Source organism: Mustela lutreola, chromosome 12 (assembly GCF_030435805.1).
Source record: "Mustela lutreola isolate mMusLut2 chromosome 12, mMusLut2.pri, whole genome shotgun sequence".
Lineage (NCBI taxonomy): Eukaryota > Metazoa > Chordata > Mammalia > Carnivora > Mustelidae > Mustela > Mustela lutreola.
In genome coordinates, this window is record NC_081301.1 from 31770219 (window position 1) to 31784114 (window position 13896).

The window sequence follows — 13896 nt, forward strand, 5'->3', positions numbered from 1 at the left end:
GGGTCGACGAGAAACTGAATGCTTATCCCCAGAAAGGCTACATAAGCTAAGTGAAACCTTAAAATTTTATTTTGGATTGGAATTATAACAACTCAGTTCAGAAGTGCTGGTATCTCACTCTGATTATGAAGGTCCCTTAATTATTGTCCCTGATTATTACAAATGAAAATTTTCCAAATGAAGACAAAATTTTATTTGATAAATCCAATTTAACAAATAAATTCTTTCAGAACAGTTTTAGCGACTAGTGAGAAATCAATGGAAATCTCTGGTCTGCGCTCACAGAATTAAGAACTGAGAGAGACAAGAGGCAAACATATTATCTACAGTTTCAGAGACAAAGAACAGAATGAACAAACATTTTATCCAAGATATCTGGTTTATGATCCCTATGTCTTCTTCCCTGGGTACCAGCTGCCTCTGAACACAGATCTTCCTGATGGAGTCACAGGCACACGCTTTAATAATCACAAACACACAAAATTACAATCACCAGGACGTACCTGGAAGAAAGTAAACCATGGCCAATTACAGGATCTTGGATTTGAGTGACTACATGGTCAAATAAGGAACTGTTAATCCAACAAAGAAAACAATCTCCCCCTAGTGTTTTCTCCATACTTACTCACAAATCTAAAGGCAGAGAGACTACCGGCTCTAGCAGTCAGATATCAGCCATGAGACTTGGTATAAATCAATTAAAAAGTTTATTAGTCATAGAAAAAAACTGATTCCTTAAAGTCAATTCTTGTTAAGTTCCCTGTAAAACAATAAGCTTACAGAATATTTCTCTCTCACAAACAGAAAATCACTATGCTTTTGGTCCAAGATACGTTGGGTTTTTTTCCTTCTTCTTCAGATGACAGACAGATGGATGCAGCCGAATCTATGAACGAGTGTACTTGCCCCAAATGTGCAACATAAATACAGAAGCGATGAACAGAAGACTCATAACCAATACTGGGACAGGGCCACTGGAAGGAAGAAGAGAAGGCACGCTTACTCTGAGTAATAATACATATTATAGCTGTAACAAGGGAATAAAGCAGGGGAAGTACCTAAGACTCATCCAAGAATATCATTTACAACATTTAATACTATTCCTCAAATTATTATTATGGATATTTTGACAGTGCAGGGATGGCACTGTGATTACTTAGGAGGAATCCTTATCTCTTAGTAAAATGTATTAAAATATATACAAATAAAACGATTTGATGTCTTAGAGACACTAGTCTAATTTCAGTATTTCATATCTTTGATATTTTCCATAATAAAAAAATGAGAAAAATTTCCCAAACTCTTTAAGTGCCAATGACCCAATTACCAAACTATTATTTCAAATTAATATTTATAAAGGCAACCTTCACTGTCTAACTAAAATCTACTAGGCATACAAAGACACATACCACATTGTAAATTACAAAGTGTTTTTACTTGATCAACAAACTCATGACCCAGGGAAAACAAGTATTAATCTCATTTTTTTTCAAAGATTTTTTAAATTTATTTGACAGAGAGAGAGAGATAGAGAGATCACAAATAGGCAGAGAAGCAGGCAGAGAGAGAGGAGGAAACAGGCTCCCTGCTGAGCAAGAAGCCTGGAGTGGGGCTTGATCCTGGGACCCTGAGATCATGACCCAAGCCAAAGGCAGCAGCTTAACCCACTGAGCAACCCAGGCAGCCCTTAATCTCATTTTATAACAAGGAAAATTGAGGCGCAGAGATGATCACTTGCCTAACACACAGCCAGAACAGAAAGGAAAGATCTGAACTTCGGTTTTCTGATTTGATATATATTGCTTGTCTCTCTCTCTCTCTTTTTTTATTTTAGATTTTATTTATGTATTTGAGCTAGAGCATGCACAATCGGGGAGGGGCAGAAGGAAACAGATTCCCCACTGAGTATGGTGCTTGTCTCTCTCTCTCTCTCCCTCTCTCTCTAAGGTTCCCAACTAGTTCCACGTATGAGTTTATTAAAGGAAGGAGACAGGTTTTACTCAACAGCCCTTCACTAAATCAAATGCTTCTCAAATTGAGAATTAGTACATGGGTTTCTTAAAGGGAGAAGCCCTTGACCTCACATAACCTGTGAATGGGACTCTGATGAAACGTTATGGGGCCCTCCTTTGTGACTCTTCCTGCCAATACTGGTTTTGGAGAATTCAAGACGTCATTTGACCTCCCAGATACAACTGGGGAGTGGACAACAGAAAAGACCCCAGAAATCTTTACAGCGAAGGCAGTGGAGTAACCCAATGGAGCAGTGGAGTAAGAGTCCACTAGTGGCCAAAAGACAATGCACAGAGATCAAAGTCCTTGCTACACTATTCTGTTCTTCCAAAACGTGTACAATTCTGGGAATAAACAAATTTAAAAGTACATGGGAAGTAATCTTCATGGAGTTACACTTAATCACTCCCTTCCTTTGGTGCATGCAACGTTAGAGCAACAGGAGACACAAAGCACAAAGCCGAGAGCACAGCTCCCAGAGAGCTGGAATTCGGGAACCAGCTCTGTCAACCATGAGCAGAGACTGTGGCCCTGTTACTTACCTTCTCTGGCCTCATTTTCCTCAACCGTAAAATGGGAATAATCCCAGTGCTTCTCCCACAGGGTTGCTGAGGTACTAAATAAGTTCATATGAACACAATGCAGGGTTATAGTAAGGTCCCAGGAGATGCTATTATTGGCCTGAAAAAATTTTTTCTCAACTCCTGGGAAGAACCAGGACAAGCTCCAAGATATGGATCTGTGGATACAAATTCCCAACTGTGTCTTTTCATCGAAAACATCTATCTTACTGATGATCAACTGTGGCTGATGACACTTCAAGGAACAGCTTCTATCCTGGGGGGACTCACACAGTAAGCAGCAGCAGGCCAGCCCGGCTGTTGGAAAGCACAGAGCCGAGAGCTAGCGCAGGCCAGACGCCCCAGAAGAGGTCTGACCGCCTGACTGAGAAGTGTATACAGCGAGTCCCCTGGAGACCCTGAGGGTCGAGGGAATTCACAATTTCTCTCTGAAATACTCACAAAGATTACCTCAAAACAAAGACCAAAGGGTTTTTCACGCCACCAACTCACTAACCCCAACCCCAGGAGCACTTTCCGAAACTCATTCCCATCCGACCACAACAGAACAGTAAAAAAATCACTCAGTAAGACCAGATCTCAGGGAAGCCTTCGTCAACTACCCTGGTGATCCAAGCCACGCTATGAGTTAATGAAACTAATCCAAATAAATCTGACTTTGTCTCCTTCTGCTAGACAGCAGCAGCAGTACGGAAAGAGCATGGGACTGAACAGTCCGAAGACGCAGCTCCCGCCCCTGCGGGCTGTCTTCCACGTACAGGTAACAGCCTCTGTGAACCGAGCGGCTCTGAGAACAGGAGTGCGTCATTATGCCAATGCCTCAGGCACTGGGTTCAAGCAGGAAACAGCTGTAAGCAGGGGTGTTCGGGAGCCTCGTGCAAAGAGACGTGTGAGACCAGCTCGGCCACGTGGTACAAGAAACCATGGACGGAAAGTGAGGCGAGCGAGGCCTAGAGACTCTGGATGCCCATGTCCCGTCACCTAATAGCACTCCCGGACCAAAGAACTTAAGCCAGTGATTATGTTCACCCTCCAGGGTCACCCACCACCCACCAAAGGCAAAGGGGGGGGGCAAAGAACTTTTGGTAACACAGCCTAATACAGACACTCCCTTTAGGCTGTAATAACATCAGCTTGTGCCTCCAAGAGAGCTCTTAAAAATCACCCAGCTCCAATTCAAGTGGTTACTCCTATTTCTCAGTGTGGGACAAGAACAGCAAATGAGGAGCAATTTCATCTCATTAAGCAGTTTCCCCTCCAGTTCTCTCTGTTCTCGTCATTAATTCTGACACAGCTGCACGCAGGTTTTTTCCCTTGCTTTCATCCAATCCATGGAGATGTTATTCCAGGTTCTGAACTAAATGACTGATAAGCAGACAAACCAAACTGAGCCCACCTGGCACGAGTGAAGCTGTCGGGTACATCTCATGAGAGCAAACGCCACCAGTGGAAGACACTGCACTCCCCCACACATGTGTGACGCTCAGAAACACAAGGTCTGTTCCCCAACACTTACACCTTGAGCCCAGGTGAGTCTTCTGTGTAGAATCGCCACATGCCCCCAGTGCCTGCTGAGGTCGTGCGCCCCGTGCTCCTTGTTCCACAGCTAGCATTTTTTCTGGAAAAAAGAAATAGTACAAAAAGGTTTTTCTCAGAAGCCCTTACTATAGTATTTAAACATACGCTCCCACTACGTTGTTTAAAAAAACAAAAAAAACAAACAAACAAAAAAAAACTTTCTTTGCTAGACCTGCTCCCCAAATTCTTGCTTTTACTTCATTGATCGTGATAACCACCAAGGACCTAGTACCTGCCATATGTTAATGAAGACAAGCATCCCAGAAAGTAGTCACCATTTCCAATGCATAAATGAAGAAAACGGACTCATAAAAGGTTAGGTAAAGTGCCTGGGACCACACAGCCAGCAGGCAGCCAAGCTCGACAGTGAACCCAGTTCTCACCCCATACACATGGGCACCTCATTTGAACATTGAATTTCAGATTCTCTTTTCAAGTATTTTCGTGAAGTCAAGTAATAAACCCCTGCTTAAAAAGCCCTGAATCCATATAATCCATATAATCTGATTTTAAAATGACTACATTAAAATGTTTTTAAGTGACTGTATATACTACCAAAGAGAAAAAAACAATTAAGCTTTCATTGTCATCCAGGTCCTAAAATAGAGTGTACATTTTATAAAAAATTATTTTATAATCTGTTTTCACTATTTTTATATACTTTTTTTTTTTTTATATATTTCACTATTTTGAATATATTCACTATTTTGATATACCATAGATCCTGGGTAGAAGTAGGGTGTAAAAAAGTGCAGAAAACACCCCAACCAGAATGTGTCCTCCTCACAGGGGATCCAGGTCTGTGAGATAAGCTGCGTGACACGGGCAGCCCAGGCTCACAGGAATAGCCCAATAGCGCTCGTGCCGTCCACCAGAGAACACAGGGAGAAACTAGAAGTGAAAACCCTATTACACCATCTCTTCTCACTGCTTTTCCAACTCTGGTCATAATCCCCACCTCCCCCTGCCATGGCCTTTACCCCAAAAACTAGTGCAGACTACATAGTGGGCCAGGAACTCATTAGTCCATGTGTATCACTGTTTCTATGAGATAACTGATGGAAAACAGTAAACATAATTGTACAGGGATTTACACAGCAATTCACACTTAGAAGAGCCTTCACACACAAGGCTATATATACATCATTTAAGCTGTGAGGTAGGCACCTGAAATTTTCCTTCTTGGTCGTTAAAAGGAACTTGAGCTAGATGGTAAACCCATGTGGACATGATAAGTCATCAGCTGAGCCAGGACTAGGACCCATGCACTTTCCCCTATTCCCAGAGCCTTCCAACTGCAGTGCCTGTTCTCAAAGTCTCTGGAATTACATGAGCCCCAAAGAAATCAGTCTAGGCTCTGTAAGATCTCTTACACCTACTGGCACATGGGACATGCAAAGGATTTGATAACCAGGAACTGGAAATACCAAATGTACTCAGAATATCCCCCATTCCTCCACTGGAAAGCCAGGGAGAAGTTAACAGAGCCCACTTAATCATTTAAGCTTCTGTTAGGGGTCTATTTTACCCTTTCTTTTTGGCCACAGTGTAACTGCCTCCCTCTTCCTATACCCTATGGTTCTTTCAAAAATCCTAAGATTACAGGGTGGCTTGATTCCTTCATGTATTCATCCTTTATTCTGTCAAGTCTTACAGCTGGATACGGATGATGGGCCACTTCTGCCCAAATCTAATGGAGATAAATATGGAAACATGAATGCTATTATAACCCCATGAACAAAATGCTTTGGCAGCAAAAGAGAAAACTCACAGCTGCTGCTGCTTTCCAAGTCAGGGAAGGCCTCAAGAACCCCTGAACTTAGTCTAGCAGAATAAACAGAAGTGGGGGGAGGGGTCACCTAGTGAGTTCAGCAGTAATAAGCTCACTGTTGCTCGATCAGCAGAGAGGAGGAGAGGCAGGTGGGCTCAAGCAACACCAAGAACATTGGTATCCACCCTTTTTTTCAAGTTCAGCAACAAGAAAATGAGATAGGAACTAAGAAGATATGTGACAGAATCAGAGGGGAGGGCAGACTGGAGCGGAAATGACCTGGAGAAAAGACTTAGGTAGGAAATGCAAACACCCAGATGAGAGAAGTTGGGCTAAACTGGAAGAATGGACATGAAAAAGGAAATCCATTGGTGAGAAGTTGTTCCTGTGCCATTCGGTCCTGCAAATGACTAAACGACAGGGCACAGGAAAAGCGCACAAGGACCCTGAAGTTTAGGCCTTGGGGAAATGAATGTATAGTAGTAGTGCCGGATGGAAGTAAGAGAGATAAAACTGGGGCAGAAGCTAGAATGAAAAGAGACCGAGTTTTGCATGGGACAAGTGACAGTGTGTGATGGGGACCTGCAGATCAAAACGTGACTGCAAAGCTTAGATCGAGACACACGAGTGGAATGACATCAGCTTTCTCAAAGTTGTCTCTGAGACAACAAACTCCAGTTTGTTGGCTTTCCTCTTACAAGGATGCCCCAAGGTGCCCCAAACTGAGTAATTACAAGAAAATACTGACGCTTTCTCAAGACACACAACACCTACGGCCACGTCGCCTGAGGTTCGGTGTGGCCTTGTGACTCTTTTCATCCCGGGGTCTCCTCCTCCGGACCAGCGAGTTCTTGGGCCCCATCTCTCCGAGCCCACAGCCAGAGGGTCGCGGGGGTCCTTACCTCTGCCGGACCGTGGATCCGGCCGCCCGGGCGGCCACTGCTTTGCTGGGAGAGCGCCCCGACGAGCCCACATTAGTGCCACTGGGGGTCGGACCAGGCTACAGAGAGAGACAAGTGGACAAGCTGGTGAGCGCCCCGCCACGCGCCCCCGACCCCCCGGCCCTGACGACCGAGACCAGCACCTGCAGGGGAGGCTGGGGAAAGCAAGAGTGCTACAAGCGGAGGGCCAGGCGGAAGGCCAGTGACAGGGCGAAGAGGAGAAGCGGGATCAAGGAGGGAAGGCTGTAGAGAAGTAAGTAGGGAAGCCGCCGTACCATGCTGGAGACTGAAAGGCGCTGGACGCTGAAACTGACGTCCAAGAAGCGGTCAGGGAACTCCTCAAAGGACCGGCGTCTGGAGGAGCTGGCTCAGGCCCCGCCCCCAGACCCCTCGCAGGGTCCTCGCCGGCTCCAGGGACGCCTGAGTTGTCCCACCATATGCCTGTACAAATTTTGTTACAGGCGACGTGGTCAACCGCTGTGTGGGAAGCACAGACCTTCCGCCTCCTTCCGTGGAATCGCAGCGTCCTTCATAGAGTCTAATCCCTACCAAAGGGCGGATATACCCACGGTCAGAAGGGAAATTTCTTCTGGCAGACACAGGGCGCCCGCAGCTTTGCGCTGATGTGGCCCAACTGACGCCAGCGCCGCGAGGCGTGGTCGGCCCGGCAGAGGCCCGCTGGGAGCCCGGAAGGAGCATGCGCGGAAGCTCGGTAGAGCGCAGGGCGGTGGCGGGGCTTCTCGACCATGGCGGAGAGGCTGGGCGAAGACGAGGATCCTGGTCCCAACCCGTCGGTGCTGTTCCTGCACCCGGACCTGGGCGTGGGCGGCGCCGAGCGGCTGGTGCTAGACGCGGCGCTGGCCCTGCAGGCGCGCGGATGTAGCGTCAAGGTCTGGACGGCGCACTACGATCCCAGCCACAGCTTCGCGGACAGTCGCGAGCTGCAGGTGCGCTGCGCGGGGGACTGGCTCCCGCGCAGCCTGGGCTGGGGAGGCCGCGGGGCCGCGGTCTGCGCTTACGTGCGCATGATCTTCCTGGCGCTCTACGTGTTGTTCCTCGGCGATGAAGAGTTCGACGTGGTCGTGTGCGACCAGGTGAGGCGGCCACGAGTGCGGCCACGCCCGACCCTCGCCTCGCCTCCTTTTCCCTCTAGGGAGGACGCCCTGTATGGCCTCTCGTGAGCTTTCCCGGCCTGCGGCTCGGAGAGCTCGGAACCGATCTGGAGAGGAGAGAACTGGGCGTGAGACTGGTTCTCGGACTGTAGTGTGGACACATTAAAGTTGCACGTTGGTACAGGACCCCACCCCCAGAAGCTTTCATCTTGGAGTCCTGAGGTTGGGGCCCAGAAATCTGCATTTTCGCTTGGGATCTTCGGGCGATTCCAAAGTAGTTGGGTCTTGGGGCTGCTCTAAGAAACACAAGCATTAGCAGTCAACCCTGAGTCACCTTTACTAATGAGTAACTCGTAGGTCTTCCCCTCTTTGCATTAATTATGTTGACTCTACTTCCAGGCCACATGCATCCATCCCACTGTGTGTAGCTTTTGCAGACAGCCCACCTCGTCCGCAGTGTTGTGTTAAAAACACCAAGTGAAACATGTCATCCCCCGTTAAAGTTTTAACGTGGCTCCCTCTTCGTCTTGGGAGAAGTCAGGTTTTTTTACCTCCATGCATCCTTCCAGAAGTTGCCTTCAGCTACACTAGCAGATATATCTGTTCTCCGATGCATCTTATTTGTAATAGTGAGGACTATGACACACCTGCTGTTTGATGACTTGCCCTTTTTTTCATCAGAAATTCTATTTGGGACATTTTTATGTATCAATATTAGAGCTTCACTTCATGGTTCTCAGTGGTTGCTGGAAAATCTGCTCTTGTTTAAAAGTATCATAATTTATACATTCTCTGTTAAAGGACATCATTGTGGCCAGTTTTATGCAAATAGATCAGTATTGAAATGGACATCCTTGTACCTGTTTTTCTTCTTCTGTCTGCTTGTCCTTGGAATAAATTCCTAGAAATAGTGTCCGAGAGTTTAAATGTCAATAGCGGTTGCCAAATTTGCCTTTCAAAGAAGTTCTGTCATTTTGCTCTGGTGCACAGTGGATGTATAAACTGTTTTAATCTTTGCCAAACTGATAGGTGGAAATGGTTTCACATTTGTATTTGTGTGTTTATCATGCTTGAGTTAGTTTGATCCTCCTTGCTTGTCCAGAAACTGTTCCCTTTTTTAAGAAATGTGGACATTTCTAGACATCCTGCATTTGTAGCCAGTCATTCAGCATGAGGCAGCTGAGACTAGAGAATAGAAAAAAAAAAACCTGAACTTGGAAGTAGGAGACCTGGGTTTTGTACCAGATCTGCTACCTTCTAAGAAGCTTCAGATAAATCTGGCAGGATTCTTCAAGTTGTCAGAGAGGTAACCTAGAGATTAAGTAACCTGTAAAGATTACCCAACAAGAACATCTCTAGTAATGCCAGCATGTCGTTCATGCTTAGTAACAGTTATGGTTAACATTTACTGAGCGCATGCTGTGTGCTAAATTCTGGAGCATTTTACACATGCCGGTACATTTAGCAATCACAAGACAATCCAGGGGTTTTTTGAACTACAGTTGTCACCATGTTACAGAATAGAAAACAGACAGAGAAGGAGGTAAGATTACTTGTTCATGGTCACACAGCCAGCAGTCTTCATTCCAGAGCCTGCACTCCACTTTTTTAGGAGGAGACACTTGCTAGAGCCGCCCTGTCCAGTAGCATAGCCTCTAGACTCCGTGGCTATTAAGCACTTGAAATGTGGCTAGTCTGAGCTAAGATGAGGTATAAGTGTAAATTACACATCTGGTTTTAAAGATTTATGTGGCAAAATTGAACGTAAAGTGTCCTGTTAACTTTTTTGATAATGATACATTTTGAAATGATAATATTTTAGATAAAATTTTTTTTAATTTCATCCTTTAAAAATATTGTCATACAGTTACTAGATTTTTATTTCCATTGAGCCATGCTGTCCTAGAGAAAACCATTGGACTTACAGCTTTAAATATTTAGCACACAGCCAGCAGATGGGTCCAAGCCTTCCATACACCAGGCGTTGTATTGGGTGAGAGTCCAGGAGGTCACAAAGCAGAATCAGGCATTGCCCGTGATGAGCCCACAGACCAACAGGCAGGGTGGGTGGACATGCTTTTGACTTGGTTGAATCTCAGCTAACCAGTCCATATCTGCTGTTGATTTTTGCTTCGGCTAGGTGTCTGCCTGCATCCCGGTGCTCAAGCTGGCCAGACGGCGCAAGAAAATCCTGTTTTATTGTCACTTCCCAGATCTGCTTCTCACCAGGAGAGATTCTTTTCTGAAACGCTTGTACAGGGCGCCGATTGACTGGGTAGAGGAATACACCACGGGCATGGCGGACTGCATCTTGGTCAATAGCCGGTTTACAGCTGCCGTTTTTAAGGAAACATTCAAGTCCCTGTCTCACATAGACCCCCATGTCCTCTACCCATCTCTGAATGTCACCAGCTTTGACTCCGCTGTTCCTGAGAAGCTCGATGGCCTTGTCCCCAAGGGGAAGAAATACCTGTTCCTCTCCATCAACAGATATGAAAGGAAGAAAAATCTGACTTTGGCACTGGAAGCCCTAGAAGAACTGCGTGGAAGGTTGACATCCCAGGATTGGGACAAGGTTCATCTAATCATGGCCGGTGGTTATGACGAAAGAGTCCTGGAGAATGTGGAACACTATCAGGAATTGAAGGAAATGGTCCGACAGTCCAACCTTGGACAGTGTGTGACCTTCCTGCGGTCTTTCTCAGACACACAGAAAATCGCACTTCTCCATGGCTGTACCTGTGTGCTTTACACACCGAGCAATGAACACTTCGGCATCGTCCCTTTGGAGGCCATGTACATGCAGTGCCCAGTCATTGCTGTGAATTCGGGTGGGCCCCTGGAGTCCGTCGTCCACGGCGTCACAGGGTTTCTATGTGAACCTGACCCAGTGCGCTTCTCAGAAGCGATGGAAAAGTTCATCCATGAACCTTCCTTAAAAGCCACAATGGGACTGGCTGGGAGAGCCAGGGTGAAGGAAAAGTTCTCCTCTGCAGCTTTTACAGAACAGCTCTACCAGTATGTCACCAAACTGCTGGTATAATCCAACTTTTTTAAAGGCCTTTATGCTATATTCGTTAGTATCATTTTTTACAGATTGTAGACTTACTTTTGAAACTGAAAAAGAAACCTAAAATCTATTGCAGAAGAGATTAAAAGAAAAATGCACTTGAATCTTGAATCTGAACCACTTCCCCATGCACCGCTCCTTTTCATCTACTTTTGAAGAAAAATGGAATATCTTTTATGCTGTAACTATTCCATGTCTTACCAGTGTTAAGATATAAAAATGGTACAATTCCACATTCATCAAAAGATTTCAATTATAATTCTCTAGATTATTGTTGCTTTGCCTGTAAGTTTTGAGTTATAGTGTGCCTTGGTACACTATAGTTTAACTGTATCATCATTAAAGTTGATTAATTTAGGTTCATAGCATAATGAGAACAGGATCGCTGTAGTTCCCAAAATCAGTGCATTCACTGTCCTGTGTTAGTAAATTTTTGCTAGTCATACCTTCTCCGGGACCCATAGCAAGGATGTTCTGTACTTTTTTACAAAGATGATTTATTATATTTTTGCACACTGAGATGTGACAGTAAAATATGTTTGTCATAGGAAAAGAAAGCATACTAGATTTTGGCCTCTGTGATCTGGGATCGTTAAGAGTGTGGACAGCCAAGCCTGAAGTCTGAAGCTAGAGTAAACAAGATGTTAAAGTAAGAGGATGTCCTCACTCATGGGTGTGCGTCTGATGTAAGTTTGGTTTCTTCATGTCATCTGAGTCATCGGCTTTGTTAGTGTTGGTGTTTGGTTAGGGAAGCTCCTACTAAGCGTAAGACAGAATTGCTTTGTGTCCTTCGAGTCCTGTGCCAGATGTCATGGCTATGGCGCTTCCCTTGACCCCCACCTCCTTCCTCCTCCCTCCTGCCAGCCTCAACGTGGTTTTCCTCTGCCATGGACCCTAGCCCTTTTGTGGCCCGGACCAGTCTTAGACTTTCTTACTTACCTGTTGGCCTAAGTACGAATAAACGTAAAGCACTTTTCAACATATCTTCACAGCTAAATTTTTTTTTAACTGTTTTTTTTTTTTTAATTCCAGCCCAACATGGGGCTTGAACTCATGACCCCAAGGTCAAGAGTCTCATGTTCTACCAGCTGACCCAGTCAAGTACCCTAAAAGCTAAATTCATCTTTAGAAGAGCAACGATCACTAGCCAAAGGCTCCACATTGATCAATTCTGAGAGTATAGACGTGAGAGCCTAACAGCCTGTGTGACCTTAGATGAATTACGTCATTTCTCTGCCTCAGCTTTTTCATCTGCTGTAATATTCTACATTCGTCATAGAGCAGTTACGGCAGATTACCATAATGTATGTGAAGTACTTAAAACAGTACTTGGCACATAGTATGGGCTATATAAATGTTAGCTATTTTGTTACTTGGGTATATTGAAAAGCTGTAGAAATTCCACAGGGGTTCATGCTGCACTACTATATTGTTCTTTGGGTTGTTTTTTTGGTTTTTTTGTGTGTTTTTTTTTGTTTTTTTTTTACGGAATAAAATTTCAGATTGTAATTTATCACATTTGTCTCTATCAAAGAAGTATTTAATTAAATGAAATGACTGTACCAAAAAGATTTCTAAAACAAGAGTTAAATAAAGTGTTTTATGGAATGAAAAGTTGAGTTTGCTTTCCTTTGTCATCGTGAAAGCTTCCAGAGTCCAATCGAGTAGCTCATCCCCACGTGGAGGGTTTTGTATTTTGTGGCTTGGGTGCATGTGTTCCCCCAGGTTGCTGCAGCCTTTGCAAAAAGGCCTGGTGGTTCTGACCCCCCGGGTTTAGGACAGACTCCAGTCCATAAGTGGGGCCTGCCCATTCAGAGCCCTAAATCTTTTGCCTATTTGACCATTTTTAGGCAGATCCTTCCAAAATGGACACCAGGGGCTCATGGGCCTTCAGTCTAACCACTCTTCATTGTCTCAAGTCCCAGCAGGTGACATAAGACCACAGATCTGGGGGGCAGGGTAGGGTGGGGAGTGGATGCAGAAGTCTGGATGCCGGGAGCTTCCAGCCTCTGGTGGATAGGTTCCTGGTTCCCAGACCCGGGATGCAACTTTGTCCACAGGAGGCGTCCCCAGCTTCCAAAACTAAACTGAAGCTGGGGAGGGCAGAAGCCTGGCACACTGAAGTAAATTGTCCAGGACCCTATCAGCAGTAATTCTAGCAATTACTGTGTGCTGGGCATGGTACTACACAGCAGACAACTCACTCATCCTGAGTTCTAGGAGGTGTATGTATTCTCACCTTTACAGAGGAGTGTGGGTAAGCAGCTTGCCTGGGTCACTCAGCCTAGTGGGGGGGCCGTCTTGAGGCCCTCCAGGTCCAAGTCCAACCACTCAGCCACTCAGTTTGCCTTCGCTCTAACCACACTTCCGTAGCATTTTTCCGTGAAACCACAGCACCGCAGGTGGGCTATGGAGGTCCTCAGGATGAGAAAGGTGTCGCTTGTCATCTCCCCACCTCGGCTTCAAAGCAATCTTGTAAGACCGGGTTTCATCTCCCTTCTTACCGACAAGGAAGCTCAGGGAGATGAAAGACTTGAAAGACGAACCAGCCAGGATTCAACAGCAGTTACCCAATCCCTCCAGGACGGCTCCAAACAGGACCTCTCTGCCCACTGCCCTTCGGCCACTGTTATGTACGGCAGCCCCCGAGTTTGCAGAGCTCTTTCCAGATTGCTCTCCACAGGATCACAGGCCCGTTGTAGGTAGCTTTGCAGCTGAGTTCGTGGGGGAAAGCTGAGGCGTAGAGCTGGGAAGACCCGGAGCTCTGACTCAAGCCCAGCACAGTGATGCCAGGTTGGCACTTGCCAGCTGTTGTACAACCTCTAACCTG

At 45.7% G+C, this 13896-nt stretch overlaps 2 protein-coding genes across 2 annotated transcripts; one reads left to right on the plus strand and one right to left on the minus strand.

The window, feature by feature from the left end:
• Positions 1-688: 688 nt before the first annotated feature.
• On the minus strand, positions 689-7317 carry SEC61B (SEC61 translocon subunit beta). The gene is made up of 4 exons (XM_059142126.1): positions 7160-7317; positions 6846-6943; positions 4111-4212; positions 689-974 (listed from the first exon to the last, which is right to left on the minus strand). Exons 1-4 carry the CDS (start codon positions 7160-7162, stop codon positions 887-889), a joined length of 291 nt encoding a protein of 96 aa, XP_058998109.1. The 5' UTR covers positions 7163-7317; the 3' UTR covers positions 689-886.
• Positions 7318-7530: 213 nt separating this feature from the next.
• Positions 7531-12680, plus strand: ALG2 (ALG2 alpha-1,3/1,6-mannosyltransferase). Its single transcript, XM_059142125.1, has 2 exons — positions 7531-7978; positions 10137-12680. Exons 1-2 carry the CDS (start codon positions 7631-7633, stop codon positions 11037-11039), a joined length of 1251 nt encoding a protein of 416 aa, XP_058998108.1. The 5' UTR covers positions 7531-7630; the 3' UTR covers positions 11040-12680.
• The last annotated feature ends 1216 nt before the right edge of the window (positions 12681-13896 follow it).